This window comes from Chaetura pelagica, unplaced genomic scaffold, assembly GCF_000747805.2.
Source record: "Chaetura pelagica isolate M959 unplaced genomic scaffold, ChaPel_1.0 scaffold106, whole genome shotgun sequence".
Lineage (NCBI taxonomy): Eukaryota > Metazoa > Chordata > Aves > Apodiformes > Apodidae > Chaetura > Chaetura pelagica.
The window spans coordinates 6,054,827-6,072,999 of NW_009954222.1; the positions used below are offsets into that span (position 1 = coordinate 6,054,827).

Below are 18,173 nucleotides of genomic sequence, written 5' to 3' on the forward strand. Positions count from 1 at the left end.
TGAGAGAGGTCCTTTACTGCAAAGGACTAGGCAGTTCCCCTTCCTAAGTTGAGGAGAAATGTCAGACTTCATGTAACAGAATGCCCCATTAGAAAGAACCAATTAAGTATTTCTCTGGAGTAGAAACTCTACTAACATTACATGTATACACATTTTTAAACGACAAATACACACTACTGTGTGAGCTATGGATCTGCTGAGTATTACTTTTGAAATGGAAAACCAGAAAGACCAGAATAAAAAAGATGCATTAGTGTACGTAGTCACGTTCTAAAGTTTTTAGAATATTACTTACCAAATATTCCACTTCACCTAATGTATTTTCCAATTACATTTCAGTACTGCATATACTTCTGTGGGATCAAATTATCTTGTACAGTTGCACAGTGTGGGGGGACAGAATAAATTCCTTATGGTTGGAATATCAGTCTATGTACTCTTTGACTTACATCAGTTTAAAATGCAGAAGATAGGCAAAAGCTTTTATGCAGTGAAGTGCACCTGTGTGTTAATGTAAATGAAATATTATTATGTGGATTTTCATATACTAAATTAGTATTGAACATTAAAAGTGATAGTGATTAGAGCTCCTTTTGTGAATATGGGGGTTGGGTTGCCATCTGGAATGATCTTTTTTCTTTTCTTTTTTTTTTTCTTTTCTTTTTTTTTTTTTTCAGTACGAAGGACCATTGCCTTAGCTTTTTTGGTTATTTTTTTTTTCTTTTTTTTTTCTTTTTTTTTTTTAAAGACCATTCCATTTCTTTATTTTTTAACATCTTAAAGTCATAAGGACTTATATGCAAAGCAGTCATACACTTTATCATTAAAACCCATAGGTAAAATACGTACACAAATCCAACAAAAGGCTAGTACATAGTAAAGCCTAAGCATACTACTATGCAATATCATGAATACATAACTTTAGAGACTTCAGTTTAGTACTGTTATCTATTCATTTCTGAAAACATTCACAAAGATTTTTAAATGCAAATTTTCATTCCGTATCTGGAATAGAACAAAAATTACCTATGTTATAACAACTTTTGGTCATTTTTGTTTGACCAATTCAGTAAATTACAAAGAACCCAAAGAATTCTGTAACTTTCTGTAGAACTATGTAATAAAAACATTGCATATGTTCCTAGTATGATGTCTTTAGCAATCATTTACTGAAATGTAACTCAAACACCAATCTCTCAAAATGTATAACCAACCAGCTGCTTTTTAGTCTATATCTGAATCCAACTTCATCACAAAACCCCTTTTAATACAAAGATGCAGAAGTACATTAGGTAATACTAATGCAACACAGGTGCAGCTCTAGCATTTATCAGTTGAATCATCTTCTCCATGAACGAGATTCATTATCCTCCTCCTCTTCATCATCATCTTGAAGCAGTGAATCATCCACCAAAGATTCTTCCTGAAACTTCAAGAGAAAAACACTATACTGTTATGTCAGAAAATGTTGATAGATTGAAAATCTAAATACGAATCTCCAATACTTGTAATTTAATAAAGAAAAAAAAATGTTTTTTAGTAGGTAAACAGTAATGCTTTTTAAAAAGTAAGTAGTATGTATACTATAGGTACTACACACATATATTGATAATAGCAAATAAGATATGGTTGTTTTTTTTTTCTTTCCACTGAACTTCAACATGACCAAGACATAAGCACCTCATACTTAAATAGTTCTTTGGATTCCTCAGCATATAGTTCATGCCTAAGTTGCAATATACATACGAAATTTAGGATGCTATAGTGAAAACTAGTGTAATTTTTGAATGTTCACAGTAACTGTGCTTGCTTTCATCCAAGGGCTTAAATCACCTGTAACTTAGTATCATAAAGGTTGAATCCAAAACATTTTGATTCTGACAGCATAAGCAAGCTTAAAACCAATATAAAGATTTAAAAGATCAGGACCAGAAGACAGGTATCTACAGAAGTGTAGACAAAATATATTAACTTTTTAAACTGCTTTCAGTAACAACATAGTAACTCAACAGACTTCACAAAACCCTGAACATTTCAGGTTGATAGTTGTAGGCTTCACAAAGACAAAATTAAAAGAACAGGAAACAGTTGTTTTAATTTTTGTCTACATATAAACACGAGGATGCATTAACTAACCCATCTCAGAACTTTTTGATGATTGCACTTATCACAGCAATTTCTGCACTAAAACACAAGGATGTATTTTGCTAGGAAAGTCTCTGAGTTGTTGGACAACAGTTATGGTTCTTCCTTGCTTTTTCTTCTTGTTATATTGTTTTTTGTTACAGAATTTCCAAATTCAACAGAAGGTGTGAAGAATGATTTGCAAAGACATGAAGCCTTCTGTAGAGATGTAAAGATCTAGGCTGAAGAAAGCCTAGAATTAAGCCTTTTTTCTTTCCACTAGGCTGTTTTACAAGAGGGAGAAACTACTACTTTTGCCTATGGAGAGTGCATTTTAAAAAGCATCTCTGTTCACATCTGACCTGTCAATGTATGCTTGAGTACTCTCAGCCAGATTAAAACACATAAGCTGTCACGAAGCATCTAGGCCCAAGGCCTCTGTAAATCTATCCTCCTCTTTTCCAGGGCAGACAGAGCATGTAGCTTTTTACTATCTTTCTTCTCTTTCCACCACTACCTATACTCCAGAGGTTTCCACCTACACTTAGAGTGTTCAGGTGGGGTTAAAAGATTAATCTTGCTTTAGTTCACCTACCAATGTATCTGCACTTTCCTTCCTTGTTTGCATACCCTACATGCCCTTCTTTCATTATGCAAAATGGAGAAGTCCCAGTGAAATAGTTACTCAATGAGACCTCTGGATAAGGTAGACTCCCTTGCATCAACAAAACATTGGTGTTGATCTTCACAGGCATTATACCTCTGAAGGAGAAGTGATAAATTATCTAAGATGCTCTGACAATTCCCCAGTGTAGTCTCCTGTTGACTCATAGCTCATTACTACCTGACAATGCTTGAGGTTTGTGTATACAAGGAAAGTAAGATTAAGTAAGTCAGAATGTACAAATGTCCCATATGAATATTCAATGGTGTAGGTAGTCTACCTGTCTTCAACTGACACACTGAAAAGAAATTAGCATTTTTGGAGATGAAGTCAAAAGGACAAATTGGCTTTCTTCAGCAAAAAAACCCCAGTAACACACAACAACAAATAAACAAACAGAAAGTGGATACTATAAAATATAAAAAGAATAATCACATCTGGTTACATTAAAACAATCCTTTTTAAGCTGTTTTTATAGTAGGCCTGCCAAAATATCACAGGGAAAAGATACAGAAAATATATTAACACTTAGTAAGTCAATGTGTACTTCCACTTCAGCTATTCTATGGCATTTATGTATATATACAGTTAACTGACAGTAAATTACTTAGAAAAAAGATTGCTTGACTTCCTCCCTAAGTGGTAATTTTCAGAACTCTCAAACATTGGTATTTTGAGTGTAATGAGTTCAATGCATCAAAAAAATGCTGCCCCACTATTGCTACATTAACCAGTTAAGGTTCTTTGGACGAGACTTTAATAACTTTCATGCACTGTGATGCATGAAACAGCAGGGGTACGTCAGATGTCTGAATGAAGTTAGTATATACTCTTAATTATTCCTTCACTTGTATCTCCCAAGCCACATCTCTCTCTAAAGGAAAATTAGTTTCTGAAATTTGATCCTCTAAGCAATTAGTGCTTAGAAGGAGATGACACAAAACGTCATGTTTTGGACAAAATCTTCAATCTCGTACAAGTTCAAACCCAACCCTTTTTACTACATATATCCTCCAGAGTTTTTTGGTGTGTAAGAAATGAAACATTTCTGCAACACCTCAGAAAACACAAAATGTATTTACAGGTAAATTTGCTGATACCAAAACATGAATTAGATTCAAAAACAGAAGCAGGAATTAATAGATCACTTTCTTCTGAAAATGCTACATTATTTCATCTTAAAAAAAAGAAAAAGCAAGCTTACTTCTTCTTCATCAGGTTCAGCTTCTTCTGTTTCAACAGCTGACATACTAGCAACAGGTTTGTTCCATGCCAACTTCAGCTCTTGTCCTTTAAAACGAGATCCGTGAATTGCAGCCTAAAACAAGTTTAAAACGTTTTAGTTACATATTTCTTAAGAGAAAAATTAACTTCAGTAATACCTAAATGGCAAAAATAAACCCACAGCCTGCTTTTTCAAAATAAACTCCAAGATATAATATGCTCATACTGAACTACTAGTGATAGGTTAAAAAAACTGCACGTGTTTCAGAAACATGATAAAAATATATTCAGAAGAAAATAAGCTTTGAAAACCATAAATCATTTGCTGATGTGGGTAACATAATGAACCAACACCTCTTCCTGGCTTTTAATAATATTTGATGGGTTCTTCACTTTTCAAAGATGAACACAAAACTGTTAAAGTGTAACTTACTGGCAGAAGACATTCCAGAAATACAAATTATTTAATAATAATTTTAAAAAATCAACAAAACAACAACAAAAAAAACCCTTTGTGATTACAACTTTATCTACTGGAAAATGTTCCCCTTCCTGTAAAGCCATTGTAATTGAAATGTAAAAATTTTTAACTTATGGGATATTCATGCCTTTCAAAGTATCAGCTGCATTAAGTGGCTGCTTTGGAAATACTATGTTCAAATTAAAGTAACATGAATGAGCATAAATCAGCGTTAGCAACATTCCGAAATAACCGTCATGGTCACAAAAGATTTATAGTACAATCTGAAAGCACAGCATAATGTGAAATGTAGAAACAATTACATGTTCAATGACATCTGAGCATGAATTGTGTGATATTAAAGTCCCCAGGTATAAATTTTAAAGCTGTACATATAAATTTATGATAAATTTAAAAGATTCTATGGTTATTAAAATGCAGCTCAGGAGCTTTCTGTCCATGGTCTCATCACAATGTCACACAACTAGAATTTTTAGAAGTACTTATATGTGACATTTAGGTCCAGAAACAACTTGTAATCTTTGGAAGGAATTACTACTACATAAAAATGCAACATTTTACAATAGGGAATCCTCCTCTCTCTTTCAGGCTAGAACATACATGGTCATAAAGCCTCGGCCTATTTTCATTTAAGAAGGTAAAATATTAACTGCATTTACTTCACAATTGGCCTCAACAGAGGCTTTTAATGATTACTTTCTACAACTTCTCCAACTGCCTGTCTTAAATCTACCTTTGTAGTAAACACAGAGATTCCGGTGGAAATACATTTAATACATAAGAATACCTTAAGGAAAAGAGAAATTCTGCTATATTTGATCAAACACAGTTTTCACAAAATTTTAATTTAAAAATGAAGGTGCAATTAAGATATAAAAAGTAATTAAACAATTAAAAGTTTTAACACTAACTAGATGTGGACATCTCACACATGGATCATAAATTCTGACCCAATTACAACTCCACTTCCCAGAGCATATTCTCAACTTCACCTTCAACACAGCTTGGAAAAAAATCTACTTGAGAGTGATTGAGAAAAAACGTACTGCTTTTCAAATGCAGTGAAATGCTTAATAAGAAAAAAAGCAAGTACAAAATGATTACTTTCATCCTTCCTACCAAACCTATCTCCCTTCTCCCCCTGCCCACATTTTTCTTAATTATCTCTATTACCTTCTTCTTCAGGTGCTTCTTATCTCCACACTTCTATACTTGGCTTCAAAAGACTACCATTCCCTGCTTTTCAGATACAGAAATTGAGCTAAGGCTGAAAAGATTTTCCATGCCAATTTTTAGGCAAAACAAGCTGTATCAGTGAAAAACCACCTCTTGCTAGTAAGTAACTGCAGTAAGATAGTGTCAAGATCTTTGCTGTGAATCATACTCAATAAAGACTTTATTTGGACAGTCCGTAAAAACATATAACTGTTCCAGGTGACCTATTTTTATTCTCAGGAAAGCAGAAGTTCCTCTTAACACTTAAGAGTATTTCCTATGTAAACCATAACCTCAAAGAATATGAAGTTGCAGAAAGAAGTACCCAGTGTCAGGAAGCACCAAAACTAAAACTCCAACCTTAATTCAGGCCACTTTTCAGTATACTAATTACAACAACTTTCATCTGCAACCAGGTATTTCTTATTCTCCATAGAACTTCATTTCACTGTTGAACTGTGTTCCTTCAATACACTTGTGCAGCACCAGTTTTCCCTACCAGTCACTATATACTCTGTACCATTAACTACACTTCATTTTTACGGAATAATTACAATCTCTGTACAGTTATTGCTCATCACTGCTACATCTAAGAGTTTCACAAATCAAATTTCTGTGCTTCCATAAAATGTCTTTGGCACATGCATCAAATTGTTTCTCAAAATATGTAATCATAATGGTAGTGTAAGTGTTCAAAACTACTGTCCCCATTGGTTTAAGCTGCACTGTAAATATCAGTGTTTCGGTCCATCAGACCACTGGTGTCTCAAAATAAAGCATATAAAGAAGAGCCTGGCCACACATGAAAGCTGTGTTCCAGTAAACTCCACAAGATCAACTTGGTGCAAAAATTAAAACTTTATGCATAATATAAATATAAAATGAAATCTTTCCATACAACCATACCATAAATATGAATCCATTCTTTCTGGGAGTCCCTATCATTTTCAAGATTCTCCTTCCCAAAAGTGATAAAAGGATTTTAAAGAAGACAAAATAATTTGCAGAACAACTTTGTTATTTTGCACACGTTCACATACTGCCTACACCATGGACTGAATAAGGCAGGAGTTGTGCTGAGGCAAATGTACAGTGTCCTAATGATCCATACGGAAGGATGCTAGACTACAACTCTGGATTTTAGTCTCTGAAAGTTACTTCTGTAATGCTATTCTTCTGTAATTACCTAAATTTCTAAGTAGTATGCAAAAAAAAAAAAGGGGGTGGGGCGGGGGGTGGGGCAGAAAAGCAATCCCCATCATATCAGATCATATTTACACCATCACAGGCTTCAGGAAAATCTAAATTCAACCAACCACAAATAAAATATATAGGCTCACTCTGCAGGATAACAGAGAAATTTCAGGAAGATTGTGAGGAAACCAAATTTTCAGGTGAAAACAACTGGCAATTAAATAAGAAAAAACAAGACATCCAGCCATTAATTCTCAAGTATTTCTCTTACTTTCTCTCTTGTATCTTGCACGTGAGTTTGCTATAAATACCCTCTTTACCCAAGAGTTCGAGTAATATGCTGCTCTGACAGATTTGCTTAATCTAGAATTAAAATTTTTGTCAGACTTCTTTTATAATGTTTTTACACAATTATCAGTATTAAGTTTTATCAAATATAGAAGTATAATGCAATCAGAAAGTAGGTGAATATGACAGAGTACGAACAGACTATACTCACAGCTTCAGCTTCTGCTCTTGTCTTAAAAGTAATGACCGCATGGAGAGAAGAGTCATCTATCTGGCAATCTTCAATTTCACCATATTGCTTTTAATAAATAAAAAAAAGCTTAGTGAAATAGTTCTCCATGTTTAAAAATGCTGCCCTAAATCAAATGCCCTCAAAAAACAAACAAAATTAGAATAGTGTACCTTTCACAGCCTTAATGCCAATCAGAGTACTTGTCTTTACAAAGAATACAGTTGCTTTTAGTTGCATTTCTAAAACACCAAAGTTCTGTAGTCTCTGAATTTCCTGACTGTAAACATAGGTATGAAGTAAATGACAGAAAAAGATATTGTTCTGCTTCAATACTTCTCTCTTGATCAGAAAGAAGGGATCTTGAGATGATTCCAATAGTCTACCACCAAGCCCTTCCACAAAAAGTTTTATTAGATGTGGGAACTGTAGAAATAGTTCCAGAAGTTGATTTCAGCATCTTAAAAACCTGGCCCATACATTCCTGTAACGGTCTCTATGGTATTGCTACCTTCAATGCTGCCATCATTGTAAGGTGCAAGGCCCAACATATTTGTACAGGGGGAGTGAACTGCTAGTGTGCAGAGTTGTGATACCATATCACAGAAAAAGAAACACAGCTCAGTGCATTTCCATGAAATTGGGAGCAAGTTTAAAACAGCAAATGCACAACCTGAAAAATGACGTAACATTTTTTCTCAGTGTTATACCTCTAGCACTGTGAACAGAATTGCACTTGTTGATGCTAGTAAGGACTAATTTTTGTTAATATTTTTGTTTGCTAAATGTATTAAGTTAATCCCAGTAATAAAACCAAATATAAGGAAATGCTAAGTTCTGAGCAAATATGCAAACACAAACTGATAACACACAGCAAGCTTTTAACAGGGGCTGATTCTCTGTTTCCATTTTTATATTCTTTGAAGTCAGTAAGAGAAGTACATCATAACATGAAAAATTTTAAAGGCAACGAGCAAAATTTACTTCTATAATATTTATAAATCATAATATAATGTTGCACATTAATTTTTTCTTACACTCATTATTGAAACTGGATTTAGAAACATCCTATGACTTCAGTTTGAAGTTACATATTCTTAGCTCTAAACCAAAACTTGTAAAGTCATTGCTGAAATGTTCAGTCCATCATACAGCTCTATAGATAATACATTTCCTCCCCTTAAATACACACACATATATAGGTATGTATAAATGTTTGGTCTTGTCATACATCTCTATAGGAAGTCATTCTGTTCCCTTACGGGTCTCATGGTTACCTTTCTGTTCCCCTACATAGGTATGATACAGTGCATTTATGTACATTTATGTGGCTATATATATATAGCTCCAGGAAACATGACATCCTAAAAAACCATTATAATTGTAGCTGGTTTTTATGTGGTGTCCTTCTTGTTTGTTTGGTGTAATTTCTCTTTTTCACCTTCTTCTAATGCATTCCCTTTTCCCATGAACAAGTATATAACGTTGAGAGATTCACTCCTAAGTAATATTTCCAGGTGAATGGAATCAAGAGAAAACAAATCAGTCAACAGAAGGATGGCATCCAAAGAACACAAAAGGTGAAATTGCCACATACCGCAAAATGAGGAAGAAGATCTTCTCTATCACTCTCTGTAAATGCAGAGATTTCTAATGCCCTAGGTCGATGATCCACAACTGCATGCACAGGAACTCCTCTGCCTCTACCCCGGCCTCGTATTCCTCTACCTCTGCTACGTGATGCACCCCGACCTCTTGCATGAACCCCTCTACCACGAACTGAAGAAAGAATCCCTCGTTTGGCAGCCTAAGATGTTTATACATAACATATTGATGTATTAACATTCATTATCTAAATATTTAGACAAATACAACAAGCACATAACCTGATGTTTCCTAAAAGGACATCCTGAAACAAGACAAAAAAAAGCAGTTTACAGGTCTTAAAATAACAAAAGATGAACATGTTAATAACATTAAAAACCTAATACTGTTGATTATCACCAGATCAAAACCAGGATGGAAATAGGAAAAAAGAACCAGGTATTAAAAACAGGTATCAAAAGAGCCCTTATCTGTAAAGAAAATTCTTCACAGGAGAAAGGAACTGCAACACATCTGTAATTTCATTAACAGATTTTCTTGGTGTGGCGTCTAACTACCTAATTTGTCTATTTATATTTGTCTCCTAGTTTGTCTCTGCAAGTCCAGCCAGGATTTCTATTTGTACTAGAATTAATACAGCATAATAGCTTTTGGCCACAGAATTGTGAGGTATGAAAAAGAGGCTCTCACAAGCAACTCCAAGGACAAAGTATTCTCTACAAATTTAGATCTATATACTCATTCATCTCCATTCCCACAAGCCCTGAGTATCCCTTCTAAAGAACAGTCATGCACTCTCTAAGAAAAGTCTGAAGGCAAATGACAGGATCTCTGATCCTCATTTAAAAAATAATTTGTATAAGTTAATCTAAGTTTCAAAAAAGAACTTTCAAGGATTTAATATCAGTGTTTGCAACATGGAGAAAAAAAATACTCTTTTCAAACCCAAATAGTTATGGCATAGGAATCAAATGTCAAAGAAAAACACTGTAGCAACATTTTTAACAAATCCTACTGTGCATAGAACTCAAGCACTACTTTAACACATGCCAGCGGTATCACCCATGAGATCAATCTCCTATGGCTCTATTAATTAAATTATTCAGATAAGTTCACAACAGTATATTGTTTGCTTTTATTTTTTGTAAAAAGAATTTTGCAGGAGTTTTTGGTGGAGTTTTTTTACGTTGTTATTTTGTTTTTCTTTTTTTTGAAAAACCAAACATTTAAAAATGTTTTAAATTAATAATCCAGGAAGTAAAAGATTATGCTGACTCAACAATCAAGCTGTACACTGGGAGTTTTCTCCCAGTAAAATCAGGGCCACCTGGAACAGAACAGCAGGTTATGAGCTACAGAAGCAAAACATTAATATTTTGGGGTTAAAATCACAGAGATAGTATGTGAATAAAAGTTTTTCTGAAGAATTTGTAAGGTTATTGAAGAATCTAACAAACATCAAGGGGAAAAAAACCCTCTATATCCCTTCTCTAAATTATAAAAGGGATACAATTTACATTGTTCCTTGAAACATAGGTGTGCTTTACAAACAACCTTGTTTTCCTCTATCTACTTTGATCAGCATTTGATAAAGGCCTCAGAATAGTCACGTTAGTAGCATTTTTTTTCTCCTGAAAGAGCTGCATTTTTTTCCAGCTTGAAATACAGACTCAATGAGAGATAGAGTAGGATTACCCCACTCAACTACAGTGTAACTTGAACAAGCACCTACTTTTCTACTGCTGTTTTGCAGATCATTCAATTAACACATTTTCTAAAATGTACTATGTACAAATAAGATTTCAGTATGTCTATGAAGTAATATTCATCATCAAAATAAATCTTGTTAACATGAACTTTTATATTATCTCTATTCAATTAGCTTGGCTTATTAACAAACCTATTCTCAAAATTACTAAAGCTGCATAACAACCTTGCTTTAAAATGAGATTTCAAAGCAATTTAGTCATATGTATGTGCACTGTGTTATACACAAGACATGACCAAAATTCATGAAGAGGGATTTAAACAACACAGCAGCCTGCTTAACAGTAAAGAGTTAAGATTATAATGCAATTAAGCAGATACTACCCAACCATATAAGCAAGGCAGTGAAATGTAACTTAGAATGACATCCACTGCATTCAGAATTTCTCAAAATAAGACACAGATATTAATAATCTTGCACAGCCTTCTGAATTTTTTTAAAGTACTTAAAAAGTGTTCCATACATTGAACACTTCTTGAAACATGTATTTGCTTTTGATAAGTCCTCTTTCTCTTTAAATGAATGCTGTAATATTATTACTTTTGGCACTTCAGCCTTCTTGGTTAATCTCATTAAGATGATGCGAACACTTAAGAATAAAAGATCAGTGTTTTTTTAACTCTTCTGTATCAAACACAACACCACCCATAAGAAACAACTTAAAAACATTCCATTCTCTCAAGAAGTTATTACTACTATAAAACTGTAAAATATCACATCATCAACAGTTACGTATTTTAAACAAATTAACAACCAGCATTTAAGACAATACAATTTCTCTATCTCAGTGGAATTCAGAAACTGGTTTTCTAAAATAATACAGCTATATGCACCCATCTACACGCAATTTTACATTGCAGTCTGGAAAAAAAAAGCTTACGATACAATACACAAGGCTAATAAAGACATATGAAAATATTTGATTAAAAGTTAACTGCTACAAAAGAAGAGACAAACATACTTCCAGCTGTAGCTCTGTGTATTTTCGTCTTAATTCAGTAACTTCTTCCCCAGCTTGCATCTTCTTGTATAAATCCAGTTCAGTATCTAGTAACTCTTTCTGCATCTAAGAAATTGTTATGGTAAATTATTAGTACTAGAGTTCACATTCTCTACTGAGGAAACATGTTTCTGATAGAACCCCAAAATCTACTGATTTACTACTATCAGCTGGCTACTCAAAAATTACACAATGACTTAAGGGCTGGCCAGTGTCAGCCTCTAGGTATGGTAGAAGTCTGCCACAGCATCTCCATCTGGAAACAAGTTCCTAGAAACTCTTGCAGAAAAGGAATTTGAAAACTAGAAGATGTAGTGAAATGTTAAACTTAAGCAAGTTGTGGCTTATTAATTCAGACAGCAGCTGTAACTTTGCAGGTGTACTGCTTTAATACACTAGGTTTTCATCTTCAAAGCACAAGCTTAGGACCCTTCTTGGTAAGATAAACTTCCATTTGCAGCAGTATGTTTCTGAGATTGGTGATGCTTTTAAACTACCACACAAAGCCAAAGCCAATGGAATTTTTTCTAAACTAGTGAAACACAAAATAGAAAATGCAAAATTATATAGTAGTGATGATGAGATAAAAAAGGATTCTACAAAAACAAAAAAAGCGGCACAATTAAGAATGAATACAAAATCTATAATCAGTAATGAGAAAGAGCATCTAAGTTTTACCACAATTATATAATGCAAAAAGCACAAATGATGGTTCTGTTCAGACCACAGCAGAAAAGAAAACATCGTAACAAGATCTCTGCTAAAAAAAAGTTGGTCTCTAATGCACCTGGCGTTGCCTTCCAGCACACAGTACCTTACAAGAAACTACAACAAAATTCAAAATACATATGAAACTGAAAAGTGTCTCTGAACCTAAATTTAGACATGATCATTGCAATCACTGAGGTGCAGATGCTGGTACAGGTGCAGGAAAGGGCTTTATGCAACAATAAAAATTTTATTTGAAATTCTGTTCCAAACAGGAAGCTTGCTGTTGTGGTTTTTTTTTTTTAATGGAAAAAGCAGCAGCCAAATGTTTCAGTGACATCACAGATGAAGGATAAAATCATAGATGATTATGAAACAGTTTTACATTTACACCTGTTGATACAAAACCACAGCATGTAATGTATTCAAAGGCTGGTTGTCAAGAGATGAAGGTTTCGCAGTTGTGACAGTTGGAAACCAAGTATCACCACTGAGTGATAAAGAAAGGGCTTTTTTGTTTCTTTGGGTTTTTTTTCCTGGAAGCTTTAAAAGAAAAAAAGCTGGATTATTCAACTGACAATCTCAATCTGAAGCCCTTTCAACCCTATTTTTTTATTATCTATGGCAGCCATGGAAAATAAAAATCTATTATCTCTTGTACAAAGTTTTTCAAAGTTTTAAAAATTAGAAACAGTTTCTCTCAAATCCCACAATTTTTCAACACACCAATGACATGGCAAAGCAAACAGTTCTGAAAGTTAATAATGACCATCAGTTAGAACTCATAATGCAACCAGAGACACTTGCTGTAAAGAAAACATCTAGACTTCTGATGTTTATTTCTAGTGATTTTAATGAAAACTTTCCTTTTATAGAGTTGTGCCAAGTCTTAAGAAGAAAATACCTCCTTCAAGACATACCAAGAAGCATCAAAGGTTTCTACACTCAGGGGGAAGAGTATTTTGTAATCTGTAGGAACTAGAACAAGACAAAAATAGGTAAAGATAATGCCACAGCCACATGGGCCTCATCTATCTATTATTTCATGTTTGCAGGGTCTTGTGAGCTGCCCAGGTTTTAAATGCTAAGAAAATGCAAGTGAACCAAGAGCAAAGTCTTTCAGAAAATTGCCAAAGTTATAAATTTTAACAGAAGGCTGTGTTAATTCTTCACTTTCACAGAAGTCAGGTAAGACTCTTTCCTCTTTTTCAAACATTAACAAAACAATGGTCACAAATAGCATACAATCTCCCTGAGAGGAAAACTATTAATAAAATCAACTTCTCTACAGTTTGGATATTTTGTCCGTTACAAAACCGTTTCGATTAAAATGTTTCTACACTTTCCTTATTACAAAGGAAATGGAAAACCAGCTTAAAAAACTAATTGAAACTGTAATTCAAATTAGTTCATCACCTCACTTTACTAGGTAAAAACATAAATCACACAAGGAAGTGGTGGTCCAGGTCGCCAAGCAAAGGGTGATGTAGGCACAAGAGATCTGAAGATCAACAAAACTGGCTTGGAAGGGGGACCACATCAAGCATGCACATAGCAAACCACATAAATGAGGGAGGGCCTACAGAACAGTCTCACAGGGGAAGATCTAATTTCTCTTCTGGGAAATTAATGCCTCTCTGAAGAGCCTGTACACTAATACACATAACATGTGAGAAAAACAGGATGAGTTACATGTTTGTGGGCAGTTACAGGACTACAAACTCACTTCACAGGAAAACTTGCACAACTGCAATGTTGCAGTGACAGACACCGTGTCTCACAGAAGTGCAAACCAGGTTAAAGGAGCAGTCACCCTTTTTGTGGCAGTGCAGTATGTATGCACAAAGCTCTACCAGGGTACAGATAATGAGCCAGTCAAAAATTTATGAGTTAGGATGGAAGACCAATGTGGGTGACGTTGCAGTGGTTGTGTACTACACACTGCTTGGTCAGGTAAAGGAAGTAGATGAGGCCTTCTTCAGACAACTGGAAGAAGCCTTCTGTTTGAAGACTATGGGCTTGGATATCTACCTGAAAGGCAGGACGATTTTCAAGCACCACATTTTCCAAGCTCCAATGCATGCAGAAAATAAAAGAAGGATGGCAGGAGGCCTGCCCGGATTAACAAGAAGCTCCTAACAAAACTTTAATCAAAAACCTAGGTATACAAGAGTTGGAAGCAAAGTCAGATCAAAGAAGGAATACAGAGAAGCTGCCTGACCATACAGGCAGTGATTTTGAAAGACAAAGCTGAATCTGGCAAGGGGGCTGTGGAACAAGAAGAAAGGCCTATCAGCAGCAAAAGGAACACTACGTTGTGAAAAACGTGGGCTGACTTCTGAATGTGAAACGGAACCTGTCAACAAAGGACACAGGAACAGCTGAGATACTCAATACCACCTGCTCCTTTCTCTTTAGTAAAGACTTGCCTTGAGCAATCCCATATTCTGAGACCAATGGAAGAATCAAGCTGGGCAACATTTATACTAACTGGACATACAGAAATACTTATTACACAACAGGATGCAACTGTAAGTACTGAGGGAGCTCAATGATGTCATTGCAAAGCCAAACTCAATTATCTTTAAAAGGTCATGGCCTTTGGGGGAAGTTCTTTGGGACTGAGAAAAAGCAAGTGTCACTATGATCTTCAAGAAGAGCAAAGAGATCTGAGGAACTATATGCTGGTCAGCCTTACCACAATCCCTGGGAGGAGGAAGAAGAAAACAAAACCATTTCCAAGCATATTGTGAACAAGAAGGTGATTGGGAAGGAGAAATCATCCTTGACTTCAAAAGCCATCTACAATGAAGTAAACTGGCTTGGTGGACAAGAGCAGAGTAGCAGTTATTTATCTTGACTTCAGTAAGGCTTTCTGTAGTGTCGCCTACAACATCCTCACAGTCAAAAGCATGGCATGCTAAAAAGGTAGAGAGACAGTGAAATTGCCTGAAAACTAGCTGAATTGCTGGGTTCAAAGGGTTGTGATCAATGGCAAAAAGTCCAGCTGGAGAACAGTCACTAGTGGTGTACCCTAGCAGTCAATACTGTTCAACATCTTCATTAGTGACCTGGATGGTATAACAGTGTGTCAACTGCAAGTTTGTAGGCAATACAAAACTCAGAGAAGTGGCTGCTACCCCAGCTGGTTGCATTTCCATTCAGATGGCTCTTGACATGCTGGAGAATTGGGGCAGGAAGAATCTCCTGTATTTCAGCAAAGGGAAATGCCAAATCCTGCATCCAGGGAGGAATAACCCTAGCCACGACTACAGGCTGGCAGCTGTTCAGATGAAGAGGACCTGAGGGGTCCTGGTAGCACAGAAGTTGTTGAAGATGAACCAGCAATGTGTCCAGCTCCAGGCTCCTCAGCACAAGAGACATTCTGCATACAAGGACGGAAGTGTCTACTCTACGACCAGAAGGTGACAGAGCAGGGATTGTCTGACTTCAGGATGAGAAGGTGGTGGGGTGACGGAACCTTATCCATGTGCATAAATACCCAGTGGCGATCAGTAAAGATGACATCCATAGTTTTCCTTCTGGTGCCTAGTGATGGAAGAAGACGATTTCCAGAGATCCCTTCTAATCTCAATAATTTTGAGCAGTTTGGTGTTATCAGACTATGCTTTTGGCTACTCTTAAGAATTTACTGGACCACTCTAGGGGTAAATGACTGTCACAGGTTAAAATACTGCATTTACAATTTTCTAGTAAAGAATTCACCAAGTTTTCATTATGCAACTTGCTTCTTCATTTCTCTGGTCTGCATTCTTTCCCTTGGATGTGATAAAATGCATAAGCAGCTGTTACTCTTGCATCAAAGCTGTTAAAAACTATTCTTCCTCTTCAAGTCTATGAAGCACTGTACAGCATCAGCAAAAGTTTTTCTCAAAAACATGAGGGTTTAACACTTAAATGGAGTTTTGAAAGCACTGCAAATTTCTAGGACTTTTATAGCTCAAATTCTCTATACAAGTAGGTAAATTCCTTCAGAACTCTCAAACATTTTCTTACCAAACAACGTCCACTCTCTTTCAAAAGTATTTAAAAAAAATTATTTTCTCTCATCTCCAAAATAAAAAAAAGAGAGGAATTTAATCTTACTTCACTGTCTCCATTGTAGGATTATTACTACTCATTCCCCCTCTAAAACACTTCTGTATATTCCACTGCAACTGAAGTTCTTTTAAGAGGTATAGATTATAAATTCTTGAAATCAGTTTGTGTCCACTTTCAGGATAAATATATGCTGCATCAACTTCTTCCTGACTAACAAACAATGTAAGAAACTACAGTGAGTACATACAAATATTTCAGTATTTAATACTGTACTTTCACTGTAATTTACACTGTAGTTACTTCTAATGCCTCTATTTCTATGTAAAACAAAGCAGTAGAGATGCTATTTCAAACTGAAAATTAATGATTCATTTAAGCTAAATAAGGACTATCATGTAACACCAGCTTTTTGAAACAGAATATCTAACATTAGAAAAGACTAAGCATTCTGAAGATTTAAGAACTGAAACTGCCACACTTGCTAAAGCAAGAAAAGCCTGTGATGAACTTGAAAGAACACATTAATTTCTTTAAATGTTATTTCTCAAATTCTCACCTAATTCTTAATTACATTGTGACCTGTTCAGGAACAAGTAGTTTTATAAAAAACAAAATAATAAGTTTTAAAAAGCAGCTGGGAAACTAGTTAATAGTCATATACAAACAAGAATTGTAGCAGAGGAGGGAAGCCCCTCTCACAATCCAAACATGGGTAGTTAGATCTAAGTAAAACTGAACAGCAGAAATTTCAATCTAAAAAGCTTTATACAGTGAGAAAAATTTCAGTGACATAAAACCCCTCAAAGAAGTATGTACCAGTAGTCACCTAGTTTAACAACGTTTGCTTTGTGTATGAAACCTGACCAGAAGATACCTGTTTTGCACAGTAATAATCCTTTTGCAAAAGAAATAGCATTTTCATGATTTCTGTTAAAATTTAAGAAAGCAACAGACTATACATGAAAGACTGCATAAGGCAAAAGAAACAATCACATTGTTTGTGTTTGTGCGTTGGGTTTTCCAGATAATGTAATAGCTGTGTAACAGTGGATAAGCCTTTTAGACAATAGCATGGTTTTTAAATTAACTATATTCCTTTAATAAGAAGGCAAAATCAATCTCACCTCAAAAAAGACTTTAAAATTAAATCACTACGTTTCTAAATACTGCTGATGTGGCTGCATATTTTTATTCTGCTGACATAAGCATGTTAATTAATCTTATTAAAAAGCTAACCAAAACTCGAGTACCTGAGTCTTAGTTTTCATGCTTTTTAAAGGAGTCCCTCCTCCTCCTCCTGTTCCACCTGTTCCTCCTGTTCCTGCTGGTGATACACCTTTTAATTCATCCTTTAGCTTAGTAATGCTGTTTGTCAAAATTTCCAGTGTTTTCATGATTTCTGCTTTGTCTTCTGACTTCATGGCTTTATTCTTCTCCAGCTTTGAAATCAGCATCTGTCAAATTAAAAAAAAAATTCTTCATATTCAGCAACTGCTATTACAGATGTGTTTTCCAGTACTTGTTACAACTAATGAAAAACAGAATATTGCATTTCTTTTGCTGTGATCTTCAAACAAAACACATAGGGCTTTTAGCAGCTTATATTAAATT

The 18,173-nt window shown here is 35.0% G+C and overlaps 1 protein-coding gene across 2 annotated transcripts in view; it reads right to left on the minus strand.

The window, feature by feature from the left end:
- Positions 1-727: 727 nt before the first annotated feature.
- Positions 728-18,173, minus strand: part of RBM26 (RNA binding motif protein 26) — a 52,923-nt gene continuing 35,477 nt past the window's right edge. For both annotated transcript variants that reach the window (XM_010003503.1, XM_010003504.1), the window contains 6 exons: positions 17,813-18,016; positions 11,754-11,858; positions 9,017-9,226; positions 7,402-7,488; positions 3,993-4,106; positions 728-1,429 (listed from right to left, as the gene is read on the minus strand). In XM_010003503.1, coding sequence (XP_010001805.1) covers positions 1,340-1,429; positions 3,993-4,106; positions 7,402-7,488; positions 9,017-9,226; positions 11,754-11,858; positions 17,813-18,016 — 810 coding nt within the window. In that variant the 3' untranslated portion in view covers positions 728-1,339. The remainder of the gene's footprint in view (positions 1,430-3,992; positions 4,107-7,401; positions 7,489-9,016; positions 9,227-11,753; positions 11,859-17,812; positions 18,017-18,173) is intronic.